This window comes from Pinus tabuliformis, chromosome X, assembly GCF_031772625.1.
Source record: "Pinus tabuliformis cultivar Carrire ecotype Pingquan chromosome X, CPIR1, whole genome shotgun sequence".
In the NCBI taxonomy this organism is placed as follows: domain Eukaryota; kingdom Viridiplantae; phylum Streptophyta; class Pinopsida; order Pinales; family Pinaceae; genus Pinus; species Pinus tabuliformis.
Window position 1 is genome coordinate 53285945 of NC_142308.1, and position 23345 is coordinate 53309289.

General features: G+C 39.9%; 3 protein-coding genes across 11 annotated transcripts; all 3 read right to left on the reverse strand.

Moving 5' to 3' along the window:
* Nucleotides 1–1753: 1753 nt before the first annotated feature.
* LOC149138299 (aspartyl protease family protein 1-like) lies at nucleotides 1754–5891 on the reverse strand. Of its 9 annotated transcripts, none has more exons than XM_089447656.1 (7): nucleotides 5331–5891; nucleotides 3673–3911; nucleotides 3177–3344; nucleotides 2750–3034; nucleotides 2496–2611; nucleotides 2204–2405; nucleotides 1754–1851 (listed from the first exon to the last, which is right to left on the reverse strand). In XM_089447656.1, exons 5-7 carry the CDS (start codon nucleotides 2499–2501, stop codon nucleotides 1769–1771), a joined length of 291 nt encoding a protein of 96 aa, XP_089303782.1. In that variant the 5' UTR covers nucleotides 2502–2611; nucleotides 2750–3034; nucleotides 3177–3344; nucleotides 3673–3911; nucleotides 5331–5891; the 3' UTR covers nucleotides 1754–1768. The 9 variants fall into 9 exon arrangements, with proteins under 9 accessions (XP_089303782.1, XP_089303781.1, XP_089303780.1 ...); XM_089447655.1 differs by having other exon boundaries at nucleotides 2758–3034; nucleotides 5331–5890; XM_089447654.1 differs by lacking the exon at nucleotides 5331–5891 and adding an exon at nucleotides 4371–5187 and having other exon boundaries at nucleotides 1820–1851; nucleotides 2758–3034.
* A 1016-nt stretch (nucleotides 5892–6907) lies between these two features.
* LOC149138300 (uncharacterized) lies at nucleotides 6908–7327 on the reverse strand. Its single transcript, XM_089450326.1, has one exon. It carries the CDS (start codon nucleotides 7325–7327, stop codon nucleotides 6908–6910), a length of 420 nt encoding a protein of 139 aa, XP_089306452.1.
* A 3773-nt stretch (nucleotides 7328–11100) lies between these two features.
* LOC149138301 (uncharacterized) lies at nucleotides 11101–11520 on the reverse strand. Its single transcript, XM_089450327.1, has one exon. It carries the CDS (start codon nucleotides 11518–11520, stop codon nucleotides 11101–11103), a length of 420 nt encoding a protein of 139 aa, XP_089306453.1.
* Nucleotides 11521–23345: the final 11825 nt, after the last annotated feature.

A 23345-nucleotide genomic window follows, 5' to 3' on the forward strand; every position in this document is an offset into this window, starting at 1 on the left:
TCTTGCATGTGAATATTTCTATCTACTTGTAGCGAGGAGGCAAAGTTGAGGTTTCCTTTCAAATTCAAAACTTCAAAGGATGTACAAGAGTTAAATAGAGGGATTCATACTATTTCTAATGTAGGGATGTTTTCTCAAAGGGAAAAGATGTTGTGCCTATTACTTGTAGGACTAGGCTCATTACCTTTTGAGGGTTGTCCTTTATGAGTATTTGGTGGTGCTTTTAGTGGAATTGACAAGCAAGGTCATCCTAAGGCTCGACCTAATCTAGTGGGTTGTGTTTGCTACAACTAAGGGCTATGTTTGGTTGGTCTAAGATGCATTTTTTGGTTGCTTGTTGTTGGGATTCTTTTTCTTTTCTTGTTGCTAGTGATCTTTATCTTAGTCCCTTGCTCAATGATTGCATTTTTTGGGCAAGTTTCGACAAAATGCCCATATTCATGGCACACTTTATAATTGTCTGGGCACTATTCATAGTCCATAGGTTATATATGTTTTTAATTATCTAGAGTTGAATGAATCACTTCAAAGAAGTTTTTTTCCAAATCAACTTTGATAGAAATACAAGCACATACAAACATTCCATCACTTGGTTCAATGTTCTCTATGGAGGTGCCTAGGGTATTTTCGATATTTGTTTTATTTTTTAATTGAATATGGAGGAATGAATAATTGATTGGGGTTCTTGGGTGAGGCCCAAGTTCATATACAGGACATAGTCTAACAACAACATTTTTTTGCCTTTTTGGCTAGAGCTTGGTGACACCATTCTTGCTAAGCTAATCATGTTCCATTGTTTAAATTGCATTTTTGAATGTAGAAATGGATTCAACGCCTAGGAAAACCCTATGGTACCAATAGATTGTACAGATTTAACAACTTCAAATTACAATTTCCCCAATATTTTACAGAATTTCAAGCAAAATCAACCTGAAAATCTTCTCGAAAAAGACCAAATATTTGCCTCATTAGATCACCATCAAATCTAGGTGCAATTATAGGGCCTAGGCTAGTACCCACAACCCACAAGCTAACACAAAAAAACTTATAACTTCACAAGAGCCAAAAATTCCCAACTAATATATCTACTTTTTAACTTTATCATAATGAACAAACATGTCACTCTATGGAAAATACTTTTTAACTTTATCATAATGAACAAACATGTCACTCTATGGAAAATGAAAAAACCCATATAGATAAAATCACAAACAATTTTGCCAACCATTCTAATTAGCTAAACCCACGTGGCGCCTAGAATATTAATACCGTGTTCCTCGTGATATCATCATTCCAATAATTCAAGACGAAATAAAGCAGTCATACACCGCCTAGACTAGCAATTGCCCTAAAAAGTGCAAAGAGAGGCCGATAGATTTTTTAAATTGGAAAATTGGTCTGAGGATAATATTTGTAGATATGTATGTCGTATACCATATGTATTGGCAATGCATGAAAGAATCTCAAATCTGTTTAAACTTAGTCTCCAACATTTCAAGTTGGCAAAATACTCATGTATATCCATCCATAAATGCATGCCTCCTGAGGAGGAAGGTACAAGTGAAACATCTGAACTTTCATTGAGTAAAGGTAACCCCTCATTGTAATCATTTCCAGACTAGTATACCCATACAAACAAGGTTTCTGCACAGATGAAGCATCAGCATAGACCCTTTTATTTAACAAAAAGGGGTTTACTGCTTAGTCAGGAGCACCCTTAAATAGGCAAGACGTAGTATTGAAAATTCTACCGTGTCCAAAAGAGATATCAATGGTTGAATAACAGGAAAGTTGTTTCCTCCGTAGAAGTTGAAAGATATATTAGGCCCTTGGTTAATGCTTTGACTGTTGCTGCACAGATAGGGGTAAGGATATTAGTTCTTTCTCAATAATGAGACAGTTAATGTTGCTCAAACAAGATGAATAAATATTTTGTATACTATAACAAAACTCAAAAGGAATGCTTGAATTATCAACTGCCAATGGAGAGTTCTGTGTCTGCATATGATACTATTACCTTCAAAACTCGTTAGTCAATTGGGAAAATCTCCAAAAGGGGGATTATATAAAAAAATAATAAAAAAAAAAAAAAAAAAATCTGTAATCACTCACATTTGATGTAAGGTTTTTGTAAACTGGATCAGCCAACTGTGTAAACAAATTTTGGAGATTCTGAGAACGATTTCAAGTTAGGAATACTCACTGTCCGGACCTCCCAGTTGAGAAACTGCATCTACAAAGCGTTCGTGAAGCTCTGCAGTCCATTTCAACCTTGGTTTAGGATCTGTGGACAGCACCAATCCCATTTCTCCAGGACCATTAGATCCTTGCAACAACAAAGGCCTCTCGGAGTGAGAAGGTAAGGAACCATTTGAAGAAACAGTGTTCTTGACCTGATACATTTTCTGTTACAAAAACCATAGAGTAAGTAGCTAAGCCTGAAAAGTATTTATATATATATGAAAAATGTATCAGGTGTCATCACTGTTACGTACCTCCATTTCCAAAGGGTACTGTTTTTGTTGAAAATTCAGATGGGCTGATAGAATTTGTTGTTCATGAGTGCTTGCTCAACACAAGTGCCGTAATTAGGATGAAAAATCTGCAATCTCTGATACAAGTATGCATGGAATCAAAAACTATAATTTGGCTTCAAGGTAGAGACTTAGGATACTCTATTCCAATTGGCAATTGGGTGACTAAAATTCAAATCATAGATACCAGCATATGAAGATATAGATATACATACACAGATACCTATATATGAATATGGATATAAGCTTCTTGGTTGCAATTCAATCCCCTGCAACCCCAACAAAAATTCTCGCCATTGAAATGCAACATCTGAAAAATTCTTTTGTGCCTTCTTCTTCTCCGCTTGCTGCCTATCGCCCAGCACACTCATATAAGGCAACTGCACAGGAGGAGAATAAAGCATGAGTTGAACCCCACCATGCTCTAAAAAAGACATCATGCTCCAACCTCCTTTTGGTATCTCTGTCACCCACCTCTCCTCTCTTTGGTGATTCCCCTTCTGCCAATAGCCAACAGCCAACCCCATCAATCCCCCAACCCCCACCACCATAAAAAGAAGATTCATGCACCTCTACTTTTTTTTTCCAGACAAAACCATCAAACACCTGATCCATAACAATATCCTGTGGAACCAAATTTACATTTTTGAACAGCTATTTTGTAGCTCCATCTTCATGTCAAAATTAATCTTTGATACAAGGCCTGAATTGTACAAAATGCTCGGGACAGAGATATCATCAATGCCAAGCCCAAGTAGACCATCAGGAGCCGCACCTAGTAGAAATGAGCCTGTTTGTACACTTCCACACCTATCAATTGCAACAAGCAAAGACCCACTCAACGAGTGTTCATTCATGTGTAGCACTTAAGAATGGAAAAACATTGACAGTGCAGAGTAATTTTCAGGTCATGTCACATGGTCTAATTCAGTATGGCCTCAGACTGAAATCTAGAGGCAGAAAACCCACTTCTAAAAATTCTAGTCCTGTAGAGAGGAGCAGTATGAGTTTTCTGTGCCTCAACTGTCTTAAAATATTACACCGAAAAATGACCTCATTATCAACTGCTTTGAACAGGAAGAGCACTAAATCTTCAGAACAGTCATATTCACTTTCAACAACAAGAAACAAATCATACCCAAACGTGATAGACGCCTTCACCATTCCTTCCTGTGACCCATCTCCAAGAGTCAGATAAAGAATATCCTCCACTAAAGTTCCTGCAGTGGATGTATTTGCAGAGAGATATTGAACGCTGTATGGGCATTGATCACTAAGTTTGGAGCATTCATTTTTTAATTGACAGAGAGTATTACTACAAGCAACTGACTTGCTTGTCTGCGAGGCTGATGGACTGTAAGTCTGTAAAATGATACCCTGTTTAAATAAGAATTAAATATCAGCAAAAGAGAATCCCATTTCAAGTCGAGGCATACAAACAGATACTATTAAGCTGAGGAGTTTCATTATCAAGGGAACCCACAGAAACACAAGATATGAAGAAGACTGGATATGCAACAAAATAGCCTTTTTCCTTTATCAGAGAAGCAATTCTTGGTTTAAATAGTTAACGGATGGAATAGCTGTGCATTTTATCCTTATTTTAAAAGGGGTCAAAACTTAGGTTACAGGGTAACTGTCTCTGTAGGTAGTATTCTCTTTTTCTTAAAATTCTACTCGGTGGAATTATTATTAAGCTGACAAATGAAATAATAGCAGCAAAGAGATACAATTACATATAAATCTTACGAAAGCCAGATAATCAAGAAAGTAGGAAACTATTTTCTGGTAGTTGAGAAAACCCCTGAAAACTGAAAGTAGGAACACAGACTTTACCAGGATTAACGCCAAAGGGAGAGACAAAGACGACTGTTGAGGGGCACCAAATCTCATCTTGAGGCTACTGTAAACATGCAAATCTGTGGACACTCTCCCCAAAGAACCTGAATTTCTGACAGTCCCCAGGGTAGACTGGACAACAAAACCCTCGCGTTGTATTCCCAGCTCTGAGTTTTATTGAACGCATGCATGCAGAGTGCAAGTATAGGAAAAACCCCGGTGCAGGGTGGTGACCAGACGAGTAAGTTTAATGGGATAGTTAAATCCTAGGCAGGGTTGAAGCTATGTACAAAGCCCGAAGTCTAAGGACAAGGGGGCTCGACAGCAGAATCCCTGTCATTGCTATCTGCTTTTGAAATATGGGAAGGTGGAAAACAACCCTTCTGGCAGTGGTTACCCTTACAAGAGAACCCAAAAGCGGACGAGGATAACTGGTTACGACTTGAAAAGTAAACGTAGTGGATTGCAATGGCAGGACAACCAGCAAGAACAGGGACAGAACCCCTCTGTGGTGGATACCAGAAAACTTACAGCAAATAGTCTAGCAGTTATAAGACAGTAATTATAATTGACTGCAAATCCCCAAATTTTCCTGTATTGGGATTAATATCTCAGCACACAAAAGAAAAGTAAAGAATGAGAGATGCAACGCATATTATCCTGTAGGTGAGGCGAAGAAAAAGCATGGCCACAACAGTATAAAAATTTATAAAAGCTTGTCGACTAAAATACAAACTGAATTCACTTAAATGGGGTTTCAACTGATAGCCGAGGTATTACTACCGAGCGGCGAACCCAAAAACTTTTAGGACAAGAATAGAACCATCAAATGAAACAACAGAAACTATATAATTATAATGCAGGAATAAATGTCCAGGCTTATGAGTTCATGGAGCTTATAAATTACATACATCCTGGTAGAACCCTTGTTTTTAAAACAAAACCCTGGATTCCTACCTAGACTGTCAATCAAAAGTTGCAGAGTCGGTAACCCCGTTTAATATGAACAACACCCGTCTCAGGGTTTCATAGCACGGCCAGCGTGGATACATAACCGTATCGGGTGAAGCCATTGCTGCGGGTGTGAGCCTCCAAGCGACTCGAGCCCTGCACTGAGTAACCCCTGTGAATAATTCATGAACAAGAATTATGGTTCTGGATCTTGTCAGTGACCATATCAATATACCCCGTTTCTTCAAACGACCTGGCAGCAGATATAGATACGGCCAGCAAAAACAAAGTGCTCAGAACAATGGCGAGGACGCGAGCCATGGCGGGCGAGACTGTTGAAACCTCTGAACAGAGCAAAGGCGAGATCAATGGTGAAGAAAGAATGAGGTGGGGGTTGGTTGGAGAGCTGGTAGATCCCTCGTATCTGTTAATATAGCAGGAAGTTCTCGGCGCGAATAAACTTACCAAACGGACGGAAAACCTGAAGTTCTCGGCACCGAGAATAAACGGAAGCCCGCGGAATATGGATGCCAGGTGTCAGCGTCTAGTCGTTTCCTGAACAGAGACGAAATTCGCCAGGTGTCAGCGTCAGAAGGAGTAGGACGACGAAAGGTCCCTTTCAAAGAAAGGCCTATCGGCCTAAATATTACTACCAGTGTTCCTCATTTTAGAACACTGAAAAAAGCTCAAAGTGAGGTGTCCATTTATTCATATACAAAGCCATTTAGTGTCATAAAATTATAACTCACCCTAAAAAATTAAGTAGCTAGTTCCTTTTTATTTAAAAATAAATAAAAAATCATAAAATCCTCAACTTCAAAGGTACGGTCAACAGTTCACTCGATTAAAATGACACAGTTCTTTTCAATCAAGATTGCCATGGGCCTAGAAGAATCCCAGTAAATTCCCCCATCAATGCTCTGTCTGCGAGTTTCAAAGCCATTTCACGAGCGCTTGTAGGCGGAAGAGTGATTTCAAGAACCTGAGTCCAAATCTTTGACAAAACGAGTATGTTTAACAGACTTTACCCAGTGAAGAAACCAGAGCACAGAATGCATCAATATCAGAGGGGGGCAGGGGGAGGCCGCTACCCGACGTCTAGAGGTCGATCCATGAAGACCACGGGCGCCCGAATCTCAGAGGGGGAAGGGGGAGGCCGCCCCTTCCAGAGGTCGAATCCATTAAGACTACTGAGTGCCCAAATCTCAAACGGAAGAAGGGCGAGGCCCCCCGGTCTAGAGGTCGAATCCATGAAGACCACTGAGCGCCCGAATTTCTAGGGTTTAGCAGAGGACAGGAACGCAGAAGTTAAAGCCAGGCAGGAATCTTGCAAATATTTAACCAAAGAAGGAATAAGTAAATTTAAAGATATGGATCTGGTCCGGGAATCTTGCAAATATTTAACCAGAACAAGTGGGCGCGAATAAATCCAACAACATAAATGTAATGAATCATATTTTCATTACATACATAAACTTTATGGACGTTTTCAAGCTTCTTACAACACTTCTTAACAGCGTCCATGTGAAATTTGAAGGATGTTTCTCCACATTTGTGGATTGCATCTCAGAAAATTCCTGGGTTTACATTAAGGCGTGGGCAATGTGACACTCTACTCTTGAAATCCCTTCCTTCCAATTATACTTTTCGTATGAAGGGGCAGTCTGGATTTTCTGGTCATACTGGAACTCTGTTGATTTGATGGCCATATTAGCTCTGCGGAAGATCATAGCCATGTCTGAGACCGATAGCACGTAGTGCAGTTTACGCAGTGGAAGGAGAAAGTAGAGCTGCTCCATCTTCAATTCCTCATCTGAACCAACAGCCACCATATAACGATCGACGAACAGAGTATCCGAATCGCAGAGGAAATGGCCCGGATTTTGTAGAATTATCTTTTCTGCTTTGATGTGCTTCCCGAATTCGTTTAGAGCGCCATCGGAGAATATTATTCTTGATGTCTGGCATTCAATTTCAGAAGATATGGAGATGGAGGTACCCATTGTGATTAAAGGATCTCGGTACTGGTACTGGTTTGGATTTGAAAGAGTTATATGGCTACATCTGGGTTCGGATGGATTTGTTTTACTACATTTAAAAAAAAAAAATCTGGAAACTAATGGCGGAGTTATTAAAACAGTAAGCGATGTTTAACTTGCGGTTTGCTCTTCCTGCGGCTGGTTTTCTCGATCGCCACAGTTTCTGATGAAACACGACATTACATTTGAGTGGTCCTTAAATATGGGCTGAGACGACTCCTTATCAATTCGCGTAGTCTAACGAGACGGAGAAGTTCTCTTGAAAGTTATGGAAATTCTAGTGATATTTAGAGAAACTCTAACAAGGATTTTTGTAAATCCAATTACAATTCTTAAACTTCAAAATTTTAGGCATCCCAAATGTTTTTGATGGTGCTGAATCTATTTCCACCATCAAAAACACGATTCAAACACTGCCTCTACAAGATTTTTTGAAATTTTTTTGCCCGGACTCCGGCCACTTTTGGCTATCCGGGAATTCCTCCGCCTCGTTAGACGACTCTTTATCCATTCGCGTACTCTAACGAGGCGGAGGAGTTGCCCGGAAAGTCTTGGAAATTCCGGTCATATTTAGAGAAAATCCGGCAAGGATTTTTGTAAATCCAAGTTATAGTTCTTAAATTTCAAAATTTTAGGTGTCCTAGATGTTTTTGATGGTGCTGAATTCATTTCCACCATCAAAAACATGATTCAAACACTGACTCTGCAAGATTTTTTGAAATTTTTTTGCCCAGATTCTGGCCACTTTTGGCCCTCCGCGCAATTCCTCTGCCTCATTAGACGACTCCTTATCCATTCACATAGTCTAACGAGGCGGAGGAGTTGCCCGGAAAGTTATGGAAATTCTGGTCATATTTAAAGAAAATCCGGCAAGGATTTTTGTAAATCCAAGTTATAGTTATTAAACTTCAAAATTTTAGGTGTCCTAGAGATTTTTGATGGCGTTGAATCCATTTCCACCATCAAAAACATGATTCAAACACTGCCTCTACAAGATTTTTTGAATGTTTTTTGCCCAGATTCCAGCCACTTTTGGCCGTCCGGACAATTCCTCCACCTCGTTAGACGACCCCTTATCCATTTGCGTAGTCTAACGAGGCAGAGGAGTTGCCCGGAAAGTTATGGAAATTACAGTGATATTTAGAGAAAATCGAGCAAGGATTTTTGTAAATCCAAGTTGTAGTTCTTAAACTTCAGATTTTTGGTGTCCTAGACGTTTTTGATGGCGCTGAATCCATTTCCACCATCAAAACCATGATTCAAACACTGTCTCTACAAATTTTTTTGAAATTTTTTTGCCTGGATTCCCACCACTTTTGACCGTCCGGGCAATTCCTTCGCCTCATTAGACGACTCCTTATCCATTCGCGTAGTCTAACGAGGCGGAGGAGTTGCCCGGAAAGTTATGGAAATTCCAGTCATATTTAGATAAAATCCGGCAAGGATTTTTGTAAATCTAAGTTATAGTTCTTAAACTTCAAAATTTTAGGTGTCTTAGACGTTTTTGATGGTGTTGAATCCATTTCCACCATCAAAAACACGATTCAAACACTGCCTCTACAATATTTTTTGAAAATTTTTTGCCCGGATTTCGGCCACTTTAGGCCGTCCGGGCAATTCCTCTACCTCGTTAGATGACTCCTTATCCATTCGCGTAGTCTAACGAGGCGGAGGAGTTGCTCAGAAAGTTATGGAAATTCCGGTCATATTTAGAGAAAATCCGGCAATGATTTTTGTAAATCCAAGTTATAGTTCCTAAACTTCAAAATTTTAGGTGTCCTAGATGTTTTTGATGGTGCTGAATCTATTTCCACCATCAAAAATACGATTCAAACAGTGTCACTACAAAATTTTTGAAAATTTTTTGCCCGGATTCCGGCCACTTTTGGCCGTCCGGGCAATTCCTTCGCCTCGTTAGACGACTCCTTATCCATTCACATAGTCTAACGAGGTGGAGTTGCCCGGAAAGTTATAGAAATTCCAGTCATATTTAGAGAAAATCCGGCAAGGATTTTTGTAAATCCAAGTTATAGTTCTTAAACTTCAAAATTTTTAATGAACCACTTCAAAGAAGTTTTTTTCCAAATCAACTTTGATAGAAATACAAGCACACACAAACATTCCATCACTTGGTTCAATGTTCTCTATGGAGGTGCCTAGGGTATTTTCGATATTTGTTTAATTTTTTTATTGAATATGGAGGAATGAATAATTGATTGGGGTTCTTGGGTGAGGCCCAAGTTAATATATAGGACATAGTCTAACAACAACATTTTTTTGCCTTTTTGGCTAGAGTTTGGTGATACCATTCTTGGTAAGATGATCACATTTTGTTGTCTAAATTGCATTTTTGAATGTAGAAATGGATTCAACGCTTTGGAAAACCCCATGGTACCTATAAATTGTACATATTTAACAACTTCAAATTACAATTTCTCCAATTTTTGACAGAATTTCAAGCAAAATCATCCTGAAAATCTTCTCGAAAAAACATCAAAAATTTGTCTCATTAAACCACCACCAAATCTAAGTGCAATTATAGGCTCTAGACTAGTATCCACAACCCACAAACTAACACAAAAAACTTATAACTTCGGAAAAGCCAAAAATTGTCAATTAAAATATCTATTTTTAACTTCATCATAGTGAACAAACATGTCACTTTATGGAAAATAAAAAAACCCATATAGATAAGATCACAAACAATTTTGCCAACCTTTCTAACTGGCTAAACCCACGTGACGCCTAGAATATTACTACCAGTGTTCCTCATGATATCGTCATTCCAATTATTCAAGACGAGATAAAGCAGTCGTACACATTTCAGATTATTCAAAAAGGTCAAAGTGATGTGTCCATTTATTCATATACAATGCCATTTAGTACCATAAAAATATAATTCACCCTTAAAAATTAAATAGCTAGCTCTTTTTATTTAAAAAGAAAAAATCATAAAACTTTTTATGATTAAGGTATTTTTAACTGTTTTGAGTTATTTTTAATGAGGTTTTTTATAAAAAAAAATTGGATTTTGTAGGTTTAATTTCTCTAAAATCTGGCAGGAATGTATTGAAATCACAAATTTGATTGGTAATCCTACACAATCAAAGTGCTTTAGGGATTTTCAAGGTGTTGAATCTATATACAATTAAAAAACCAGTTTAAATAACGCAAATCAAGATTTCACCTTAAATTTTTCCACTAAATTTTAGCACCAGAAAATCCAAAAAATCACACTGAAAACAACTCCATTTCCATCCTTTCGATTAATCAAAATTGCCATGGGCTTAGAATAATCCCCGTAAATGGCCCCATCAATGCTCTGTCTGCGAGCTTCAAAGCCATTTCACGAGCGTTTGTAGGCGGAAGAGTGGTTTCAAGAACCTGAGTCTAGAGGTCGACTCCATGAAGACCACTGAGCGCCCGAATTTCTAGGTTTTTGCAGAGTACAGGAACGCTTAAGTTAAAGCCAGAGAGGAATCTTGCAAATATTTAACCAAACAAGGAATAAGTAAATTTACAGATATGGATCTGGTCCGGGAATCTTGCAAATATTTAACCAAACAAGTGGGCGCGAACAATTCCAACAACATAAATGTAATGAATCATATTCTCATTACAGACACAAATTTTATGGACGTTTTCAAGCTTCTTACAACACTCCTTAACAGCGTCCATGTGAAATTTGAAGGATATTTCTCCACATTTGTGTATTAAATCTTAGAAAATTCATTGGTTTACATTAACGCGAGGGCAATTTCGCACTGGACTCTTGAAATCCCTTCATTCCAATTAGACTTTTCGAATGAAGGGGCAGTCTGGATTTTCTGGTCATATTGGGACTCTGTTGATTTGATGGCCAAATTAGCTCTGCGCAACATCATAGCCATGTCTGAAAGCGATAGCACGTTGTGCAATTTACGCAGTGGAAGGAGAAAATAGAGCTGCCCCATCTTCAATTCCTCGTCTGAATCAACAGCCACCATATAACGATCGACGAACAGAGTATCCGAATCGCAGAGGAAATGGCCCGGATTTTGTACAATTATCTTTTCTGCTTTGATGTGCTTCCCGAATTCGATTAGATTGCCATCTGAGAATATTATTCTTGCTGTCTGGCATTCAATTGCGGAAGAAATGGAGATGGAGCTACCCATTGTGATTAAGGACCTTGGTACTGGTTTGGATTTGAAAGAGCTATATAGCTACATCTGGGTTCGGATGGATTTGTTTTACCACATTTTTTAAAGAAAAGATCTGGGTTCGGATGGGATTGTATTACTACCTACCATTTTTTAAAGAAAGCGATGTTTAACTTGCGGTTTACTCTTTTTACGACTGGTTTTCTCGATCCAAATTGTTTGGCCATAATTTCTGATGAAACAAGGCATTACATTTGAGTGGGCCTTAAATTTGGGGTTAGACAGTGATATTATCCATTAATGAACAATATCATAAAGCTTTGAAAATTAAATATCCGTGAACCTTATCATTTCCACTCTACAGACGAGCGCATAAAATGTCCTCACTCTGGTTCGTCCGGATTCTAATGAATATTTCTTTTCGTTTAATATTTTAATAAACATTTATAAAAATAATATGCATTTTGCAGAAAATTGCTGTGAGGGGCTTTTAACATATTTTAAGAAAAGTTTTTGACCTATGGCATTTGGAGTGTTCTTAAATAAGTATACATATGGGTATGACATATGATTAATATAATTGAAAGTGTTTTTTTATCTACTATTAATAAATATATAAAAATAAAAATACTATTACAATAACAAATTATTGTTAATTATAATAAATATATAATAATAAAAATAATATTTCAATAAAAAATATTATTATTATAATTATAATTAATAATATTATTGTTAATTTAATTAATTATTATTTAATGATAATATTAATTAATAATAATGAGAGGGCAAGAGCGGATGAGCAATGAGGGCGAGAACGGTTAGGGTTTGGATTTACGGGCAACGCCTGACATACCTGCAAACCCCAGAAGCAGGAATGGTTGGGAATCGGGCTTGCGGGTAACGCTTGCCAGTTCTGCATCTCCACGGACTGCAACAGGGAAGAGGCAAAACGACAAAGGAGCAGACTGACAGAGGGATGAGTGGGATGACAGGGGGGCAAGAGATCCCCTCCTACTGAAGTGTAGCTACAAGTGAGACGAGCCTTCAGGGAGTAGCAGGCGGAGACAGGAACCGCGAGAAGGGTCTACCTGTACTAGGAGCTGAATGGCAGTCTAGGCTGGGAGGAAAATGCTTGCCCAGAGCAACCAAAAAACCCAAATTTGTAATACCTAATAACAAGCTAGGGGAGTATAGAGGGTATATGAAGGACCACACCCTAATTTGCAAGTTTATAAGGACCTGACCAACTGAGAAGGAATTAATAAAATGGATTCAGCAACGATGGCAGCCAAAGGGGCATATTAACCTCAAGCTGGGGGGCGAAAGGGTTCTTCTCAGATATTTCTAAAAGACAAGGGGAGGGTCTTTGAAGATGGACCATACTTCTTCAACAATGCAAGCATGTTCATGTGACACTGGGAGGAGTGTTATAACCTAGATCAGGAGAAGATGCTAGCAACACCCATCTGGGTCCGACTCTTCGGCCTCCCAATGGACTTTTGGAACCCAGAAATTCTAGAAGGAATAGGAAACTCGATCGACACTTTTGTCAAAGTGGCAGACACGACAAGAAAAGGTAGGTATACTTCCTATGCAAGAATCTGTGTTTACATGAATATCACAGAGCCGTTACCAGACAAGATAGAACTAGAATACCATGATGAGGTATGGTAGCAAACGTTGGATTACAAGCATATCCCATTCAGATGTAGGAGATCTCATGAATACAGGCACCTGTATTGCGCTTGCCCGCTAAACAACCCAGAAAATCAGTCGCAAGGAAAGAAAGCATGAGAGGCGATGCGAAAAGAGGATGGAGACGGTTTCCAGGAAGTGCGTAGAAGGAGAAGAAATCAGAAACCAATAGGGACAGAAAAGGCGCACCAAACGAGGTAGAGAAACGAAACCTTGATAGATTTTCTACCCTTCAACGGATGAGCTGGGGGAGATGAGCCGGGAAGCCACTAAAGAGATGGCAGATACTCAGAAGAAAGAGAAAGAGGGCAGTAAAACAAAGAGACAAGAAGTCAATGAAAAAGAAAGAGAGGAGAATAACATGCAAATGGTGGAGAAAAATCCAATGGAAATCGACTCCCAGAAAGAAGACTTTAGTATGGAGGAGCAAGTGATGAAACGACTGCTACAGGAGTGAAGACACCTGGATGAACGTTTCATCCGAGAGGACCAAAAGCAACTCTATAAAGAAACATTTCATCAATACAAGATAAAATAGGGATCGACTATAATAGTCCAACCAGAACACTTAGGATCCCATGATGGACAAGGGAAAGATCCAGGAGCCCTGGGAAAGAGGGGAAAGAAAATGAGAAGAAGACCTATGAATGAGTCCATACAGATGGTGGGGGAGCTATTAGTAAACTCGGGGAGAGTGGTGCCATTATCAGAGGTATTCCAACAACCCCCAAAATTGTTGAAATGATTATTACAACCTGGAATATAAGAGGCCTCAATAGCAGAGGCAAACAGAGATACCTCAAAGAGAGATTGAAAAAGGATTGACCTAGTATTATGATCTTCCAGGAAATGAAAATCAGTGAAAAAAAGCTGCAAGAGATCATGGAAAACTACAAACCCCAGTACCAAGTCATTGGACAGGATGAAAATGGCAGCGCGGGAGGATTGGCCATCATTTGGAACCCAGGAGAAATATGGTTCGAAGACTGGGTTAGCATTCCATGAATCCTCTCTGGGAGATTCAGGGTCATTGGATCCAACGACTGGGTGCTACTCACAGGAGTATATAGACCCCATATACCAGGAGAAAGGAGGGATTTTCTACAGAACCTGGTAAAAATGAGAAGCCTGTACCTGGAGGATTTATGGGTGGTGGGAGGTGATTTTAACATGATCACCTCACTGGCGGAAAAAAGGGGTGGCATGAGGAGAATGGACATGGATATGGAACTATTTAGGGACACTATAGCCGAGCAAAGACTAGTTGACATCCAAACTATAAACGGGGTGCACACCTGGAACAATAGAAGAGGAGGGAATAACCAAATTGCATCTAGATTAGAGAGATTCCTAATCTCGGAAGAAGTAATGAGCAGAGATATATTCGTCAATGCAACGATTTTTCCTGGAATGGGCTCCGACCACTTGTACCGTGCTTGCCCACTAAACAACCCAAAAAATCAGTTGCAAGGAAAGAAGACATGAGAGGCAATGCGAAAAGAGGATGGAGACGGTTTTCAGGAAGTGCGTAGAAGGAGAAGAAATCATAAACAAATAGGGACACAAAAGGTACAACAAACAAGGTAGAGAAACGAAACCTTGATAGATTTGCTACCCTTCAACAGATGAGCTGGGGGAGATGAGTGGGAAAGCCACTAAGGAGACGGCAGATACTCAGAAGAAAGAGAAAGAGGGTAGTAAAAAAAAGAGACAAGAAGTCAATGAAAAAGAAAGAGAGGAGAATAACATGCAAATGGTGGAGAAAAATCCAATGGAAATCGATTCCCAGAAAGAAGACTTTTGTATGGAGGAGCAAGTGATGAAACGACTGCTACAGGAGTGGAGACACCTAGATGAACGTTTCATCCTAGAGGACCAAAAGAAACTCTATAAAGAAACCTTTCAGCAATACAAGATAAAACAAGGATCGACTATAATAGTCCAACCAGAACACTTAGGATCCCATGATGGATAAGGGCAAGATCCAGGAGCCCTGGGAAAGGGGGAAAGAAAAGGGGAAGAAGACCTATGAATGAGTCCATATAGATGGTGGGGGAGCTATTAGTAATCTCGAGGAGAGTGGTACCATTATCAAAGGTATTCCAACAACCCCCAAAATTGTTGAAATGATTATTACAACCTGGAATATAAGAGGCCTCAATAGCAGAGACAAATAGAGATACCTCAAAGAGAGATTGAAAAAGGATTGACCTAGTATTATGATCTTCCAGGAAACTAAAATCAGCGAAAAAAGCTGCAAGAGATCATGGAAAACTACAAACCCCAGTACCAAGTCATTGGATAGGATGCAAACGGCAGCGCGAGAGGATTGTCCATGATTTGGAACCCATGAGAAATATGGTTCGAAGACTAGGTTATCATTCCATGAATCATCTCTGGGAGATTCAAGGTCATTGGATCCAACGACTAGGTGCTATTCATAGGGGTATATAGACCCCATATACCAGGAGAAAGGAGGGATTTTCTATAGAACCTGGTAAAAATGAGAAGCCTGTACCCTGAGGATTTATGGGTGGTGGGACATGATTTTAACATGATCACCTCACTAGCAGAAAAAAGGGGTGGCATGAGGAGAATGGACATGGATATGTAACTATTTGGGGACACTATAGCTGAGCAAAGACTAGTCGACATCCAAAACTATAAACGGGGTGCACACCTAGAACAATAGAAGAGGAGGGAATAACCAAATTGCATCTAGATTAGAGAGATTCTAATCTCAGAAGAAGTAATGAGCAGAGATATATTCGTCAATGCAACGATTCTTCCTGGAATGGGCTCCGACCATTGGCCGATCCAGCTGGAAGTAGATATGAAAGCCAACCCAAAAAACCGTCCCTTCAGGTTTGAAGCTCTTTGGCTCAAAGACCCAAGCTTCATAAAAAAAATAGAGCTATGGTGGACTCAGAGCAAGCAACAGGGGAGGAATTGTATGCATACATTCCAACTAAAACTCAAAGAAATAAAAAAAAATAAGGAAATGGAACTAAGAAGACTTCAGACACATTATGAAGGATCAACAACAATTAAATCAAAATATGATGGAAGTGCAAGAAAAAATAATACGGGAAGGGAGATCGGATGAGACAACAACTGAAGAGGGAAAAATAATTAGCCAGCTGGAGGAAAGGCGTAAGCAAGAAGAGACTCTGTGGAAATAGAAGTCGAGGGTGAATTGGTTAAGAGAAGGGGAGAGAAACACCCGGTTCTTCCACAAGGCCATGATCCAACATCGCTAGAGCAATAGAATATTCTCACTCAAAGATGATGAGGGGAATCATAGTACGCAACATGAGGAGATGGAGGGAATCCTCGTAAACCACTTCAGAGACCTCCTAATAGAACCTCAAGAAGATAGAACGGAAGCAATGCAAAAAATTTCCCAGCACATTCCCCAGAAGGTCACTCAAGAGCATAATCTAGCCTTAATGAGAGTGGTAACGTTGGAGGGAGTGGAAGAAATTGTTAAAGAAATGAAAAAGAATAAGGCTCCAGGCCTGGATGGGTTCACAGCTAAATTTTTCCAAGACACTTGGTTGTTCATGGGAAAAGAAATCCTGGAGGTTGTGGAGGAATCAAGACGAAATCTAAAGGTATGCCCTGAACTTAACTCCGCTTTTATTACTCTCATTCCTAAAACTTCAAATTCAGAAGATCTATAGGGTTTCAGACCCATTGCCTTGTTCAATGTCATCTACAAAATTATAGCCACTCTTATCGTTAAATGGCTAAAGCCTCTTCTCCCTAATATTATCTCCCTAGAACAAATAAGCTTTGTTGAAGGGAGGCAAATCCTAGACGGATTGGTCACCTCCCAAGAAGTGGTCCATTCCCTCAAGGTTAAGAAGGTTGTAAGCATGTTGGTGAAGTTGGATCTCTCAAAGGCTTATGATCGTTTGAGCTGGGAGTACCTAAGGAATATTCTGAGGGCTTATGGTTTTAACCCTAGATGGATTAACTGGATAAGCGCCATGATATCTACCCCTGTATTTTCTATTATTCTAAATGGGACTCCTACCCAAACATTCAACCCCACTTGGGGTCTAAGACAAGGTGATTCCTTGTCTCCTTTCCGATTTATTATTGTTTCAGAGGGATTGGGCAGATACATCAAGAAGGAAGCTCAAGAGTCTAGAATCAAAGGCTTAAGGATATGGGGGAATGACCTTGCAATAACACACCAGAAATTCGTGGATGATATCTAATCCGGATCTTGTGGGGAGAACCCCAAGATCTGAAAAATTGAAATGGATCTTCGGGGGGAGGCCCCCAAGATCTGAAAAATTGCAATGCTAGAAAGAAAATGAGAGAACACACAGAAAATAAAACCACAAATAAACCTTTTATTAAAATGAAGAATAATTGTAAAAGCTACATTGTGGCGGACAAACTGTCCTTTTACAAAATGTGACTTGCTACTTATAGTATTTTTAAGTTACAATACCATGGGTGATGAATACCATGGGTGGATGTTACAATACCATGGGCGAATGAATACCATGGGTGGATTTCACTTACAATACCATGGGTGATGAATACCATGGGTGGATGTTACAATACCATGGGAAAATACCATGGGCGAATGAATACCATGGGTGGATGCCACTTACAATACCATGGGTTGATGCCATTTTCTGTTCAGATCATTCCTCCTTCCTTAAGAAGTAATGGTCCCATTGCGTGAAGTTCCCTCCTGTGAAGCCTTTGTTGAATATGAAGAGCCACTGAAGAGAAGGGTTTTATGTGGTTAATCTATAACCATGATAAACGAAGATCCAAGGATAGAGATACCCTGTAATGCTTGTGACCAACTGTGATACTGACAATGTGTGGGCTACAAAATGGACTTCGATGAACTGTCGGTTTGTGGATGACCCATAACTATGATGAACGAAGATCCGAGGATAGAGATACCCTGTAATGCTTGTGACCAACTGTGATACTGACAATGTGCGGCCTAGCAAATGGACTTCGATGAAGTGTGGGTTTGTGGATGACCCAGAATCATGACAAAAGAAGATCCAAGGATAGAGATACCCTGTAATGCTTGTGACCAACTGTGATACTAACAGTGTGTGACCTAGCAAATAGAATTCGATGACAAGGATTTTGTGCAGTTGACTCATAACCGTGATGTTGGTTGTTGATGAAGTAGCAGGTGCCTACATCACCTGGGGTGGGAGGGCATGTCTCCAAATAACCCAAGCCGAATGCTGCTATACTAAAACAAATGAATATGAAGTAGGTGCATACTAAAGTGGGGTGGGAGGGCACGTCTCCAAAGAGAACCCGCTCCGAATGGTACTCCAGAATTAAAATCGACATAAATCAGTCAATATAACTCAGAATATTTATTATAACATGTTTTTGGAAACATAAGGACCCTTTTGCATCTTGCCATGTGTTGGAAATCCTTATCTAGACACTCTAGAATCTCATATTCATGCTGCAACTTTTCCATTGTCACAAAAGTTCTAAAAAAATAGCTAATTTTTAAATCAACGATATCTCCCACATCCGAACTCCAATTCGACCCTTTTTTTTTGAAATTGGGTGATTTGTCAAGAGGAGCTCAGATATGTAATCATTTTCATGAAATTATGCACAAAATGACAAAAAATTATAGGAGAGTCGCCATCCACTAGTTGTTGTCAGAAAAAATTCTACAACATAGTTGATTTTAAATCAACGATATCTCCCTCATCTGGACTCCAATTTGGCCGATTTTTATTTTTTTTGAATTTGAGTATTTTTTTCCAAGAAATCCAGATTTGTTATTTTATTTTGTAAATTTTTCACCAAAAATTTTAGACATGATCTGCAAACTCGCTGCCCAAAAGCGTTCCTGCAAAAAAATGAAAAAAGAAAAATTCTTCCCGCTTGGCCTAAGAAAATGCTTTGTGGAGGACGTAGCACATGCCTGAAGTTTGTTAAATATTGCTGCAAATTTTGAAACTGAAATATGCATCAAACCCTCATTCCCATGGATTCATAACCTGCTCTGATACCATTGATCCAGATTTAAACAGGAACACAACAAATTACAGAGATAACCATAAATATAGAGATGCAACAGAAATAATACCTCATTTCATTAATGTAAAATATTGAAATATTCTTACAAACAGAAATGGAAATAAACTAGTTCATAGGTATGTAGCTGCCACATCTCTTCTCATAGATAAGCTACCATTGTCCGAGCTAGTTTATTTCCATTTCTTTTTGTAAGAATATTTCAGTGTTTTAATATTATTTTTACTACATCTCTGTATTTAGGGTTATCTCTGTAATTTTTTATGTTCCTGTTTAAATCCGGATCGATATCATGCTCTTCTAATGATCCAAAATATTTTGCTTATAGATGTGTTAAAGAATTACATGCATAAATTGTAGCTTAACATAGAAAACTTAATGTGCACATGAGGCAAGGGGAGAAACACATAAAGCATGAAATAAGACAACAAGACTTGATAATGGAGTTCGCCTGACCTGGACTACGTCTCCGAGCCCTGCTCGATCAATGGGGAGGCCTTCATTCATTAAGTGGCATGAAAGAGAAGAGTACACACATCAGTTACAAAAAGGATCCTTATACCTCCATACTGAAAAATGGCTGAAAAATGCAGAACTCTAATAGAGAAACGGACAACGCCATTGCGTTCGTGGCGTCGAGAAGTGTTAAAACCATATAAAATTTGTCAAATTCTGACAAAATGAAAATTCGGCCCTCCTGCAAAATTTTGCCTCGAACTGCATGAACTGCCTCCTCTGCCTGAGCGCACTGAAAAATGAGTTTAAATAAAAAGTTGCTGACGAATTTCTCAAGAATTTTGTTGTGGTGTGGTTGGTTATGGCCTGGTTTAATAGGGAGGAGGTCGGGAGGTCAAACCCCGCCTCCTACTCTTTTATACATTACAACAATTTTTTTTGTTTTTTAATTTTAAATTTTTTTGGTTGGGTCAGGCCCGTATTGGGTGGCCCACCCACTGTACCCTCCTCTGTCTCTGCATTTTTAATGGCCATTGTAGTTGTGGGTTGGGTTGTTGGTTTTGGGTTGGGTCCGTGCCCTAAGGGCTGGCCCACACACTCTGCTCCCATTTAAGTGTTGTTTCAGCAGTTCGTGGGAGGGGACAGGGGTCGTGGCCCACCCCTCCACTAATTATATCATGTGGATAGATTTGGGGTGGCGGGGTTCGTGGCCTACCACCCCCTTTATATATATATATATATATATATATATATATATAAAACAAATTGCATTTTTTTTTGGAAATTCGGTTTTGGACGGAAGGAGTCTTTTTAATTGGGCCACGATTTTGCTCGAAATCTTTCCGGAGTTGGCTGGATTCTATCTACTGCAAAAGTGCAAATTGTGTCTTCATTAAACCTCCCAGTCATCAAAAGTCAACTCAACTTTGACTACCTCTATCTCCTTCATCCGAACTCGGATTGGAGTGTCGTTCACACCATTGGAATCAGGGCGACAAGCACTTCGATATGATGTCAAGTTAATCGCCTTTCCACCACTTTGAATTTTGGGTTTTTTCCATGCCACTATGTCTGAAGATCCACCTGGATCATCTACCAAGTTTCTCTCAGAGAAGCCAGAAGAATGAAAGAAATCCTAAACACCTTTATGCAAGCATCTAGAACCCAAATCAACAATGAAAAATCATGTACCTTCTTCTCAATACCCAAGGGAACGTAAAATCCTACTTGGCCAGGATTATGGGATTCAGTACAGGTAACCTTCCCATGAAGTACCTCGGAATGCCCCTATCGGAAAACCCCCTAAAATTGGCAGGATGGCAACAAACCATCCAAAATATTCAGGGAAGGTTGGGAAACTAGGCTTTCTGATCCCTAAATCTAGCAGGCAGAACAATCCTCCTAAAAGCAGTACTGCAGTCAATTCCTATCTACCAGCTGTCAGGTATGGCTGCCCCCAAGGGGGCCTGCACCAAAATGGTGGATATCTTCAAAAAAATTCTATGGGGAGGGGCACAACAGAAGAAAAAATGGGCTCTTATGTCTTGCCAGGGATTGACAAAGAAAAAGATGGAAGGAGGGCTCGGCCTAAGAGACCCCTATACCTTAAATCAAGTAATGGGAGCAAAACTTTGGTGGAGATGGCTAGGGGGAGGAGGGGATATATGGAAACAAATCTGGACAAGAAAGTATAATATGCCAGAGAGAACGGAAGAAATCCTACAATACAGGGATCCACCCAAAGGCTCCGCCATATGGAACTTAGCAAGACAAAACCGAGATCTCATTGCCCAACATGCTTTCTAGGAAATTTGAAATGGCAGAACAACTAGATTCTGGTAGGATTCATGGCAACAAAGAGAAATATTGATAGATAGGCAAGACCTCCAAGATATTTATCGATTCACCAATGACAAAAATATTCAATATGTAGAACAATTTTGGACCGAAGGGCAAGGGACAAGAAATTGGAGAAAATGGAAAAAGATAGAAGAATGGGGCCAGGGTATAGAGACAGAGCAATGGACAGAGTTCGAAAAAGAAATGAGAACAAGACAAATAACAATTAGGACGATCCCAGATATCCTGAGATGGGGACACTCAACAAAAGGAACCTTCACCATCAAAGAAGCCTACGAGCTAAGAGCAGAACAAGAACAAGATGGCCAAGCACTGTTCTAGGAAAAAATCTGGAAGGGAGGATGGTGGCCTAAGGTAGCACATTTCCTCTGGCTAGTTTGTAAAGGGAGAATCCTTACCTGGTACTAGCTACAAAAGAAATGAATGCAAGGTTCGTCCTTCTGCTGGATGTGCTAGCAAGATAGACAGGACATAGAGCACATGATGAACTTGTGCCCGTTTGCGAACTAGAAGTGGGGCCAAATACAAGGAGTCTTCGGAAGGATGGATAGGAACTATCAAAGCATAAAGGAAACGATCCTAATATGGCACACCAACATCTTCTCAAGCCCTGTCTTGAATCGTGCATGAGGATTGACCCTGGGATTCAACCTTTGGGCCATCTAGAAAGAACATAATCACAGAATTTTCAAAAACAAAACCTCAACACAAGATCAGGTGTGGGAAGGATTAGTAAGAAACATCATGGAAACGATTCTAGTAGAACAATGGAGTCCAGAAGACTGGAAAGTCCCTCCTCATGAAGCAAGAATACTCTGTCGTCTAAACTTAACCATGGAAATGGTAGCCCCTAATGCCTGGAAAGCAGGAAGGATGAATATTGATTCCCCGATGTAGTTCACTTTACCACGAGAAGGATTCATCAAGATGAACTTTGACAGGGCATCAAAAGGGAACCCAGGAGTTGCAGGACTAGGTTGCATATTTAGAGATAACCAAGCAAACACGCGGCTCATATATGCAGACTCATGTGGAATCGCAAGTAATAATGAGGCATAATTTGCAGCAGTTGGACAGGGACTTTGAATAGATGTGGGATACGTAAATGTGGTGGTGGAAGGAGACTCCAGCTTGGTCATAAACACGTGAGGAAACTCAATAATGGCACGCCATGGGACAAATTGAGCTAAAGCTAGAGGACAACTTGCCTTATCCAGGAGATAGGGGAGCTCATACACAAGTTCAATTACCTAATGATTAGACATGTAAGAAGGGAAGAGAATAAAGCAACAGATTTCTTGGCCAACTGGGGTTGCAATACCCAACATGGCTCAATAAAACAATTATGGCCAATACATACTAGGGATGATAGACTTAAAGCCCTGGAGGACATCCTTCGACAACATTCCCAACACGGTCAGGAAACTGAGAATTCAAACAAAAATACCTCTGATCAGGGTGCGTTCTCGAGGCAGGAGAGGACAAGGGACATATATGGTAGTTATGACGTTTAAATATAGGGTACCACTAACCTCCCCCACATGCTCATGGCGATGGGTGCGGTGGCCTCCTGCATGCTACCTGGCAGAGGAGATGGGGGAATGGGCAAACATGACCAAGACGGAGAAGGAGGTGAGGCAGCTAAGGCAGGACGAGTGAGGCGACAAAGCAAGATTGAATGGGAATATGAAAGAATTCGGGACAAAGAGAGGAGTATTGTCGAGACTGCGAGTGGACGAAGGAGTGAGGGCGCAAGTCTATGGAGCTACCAA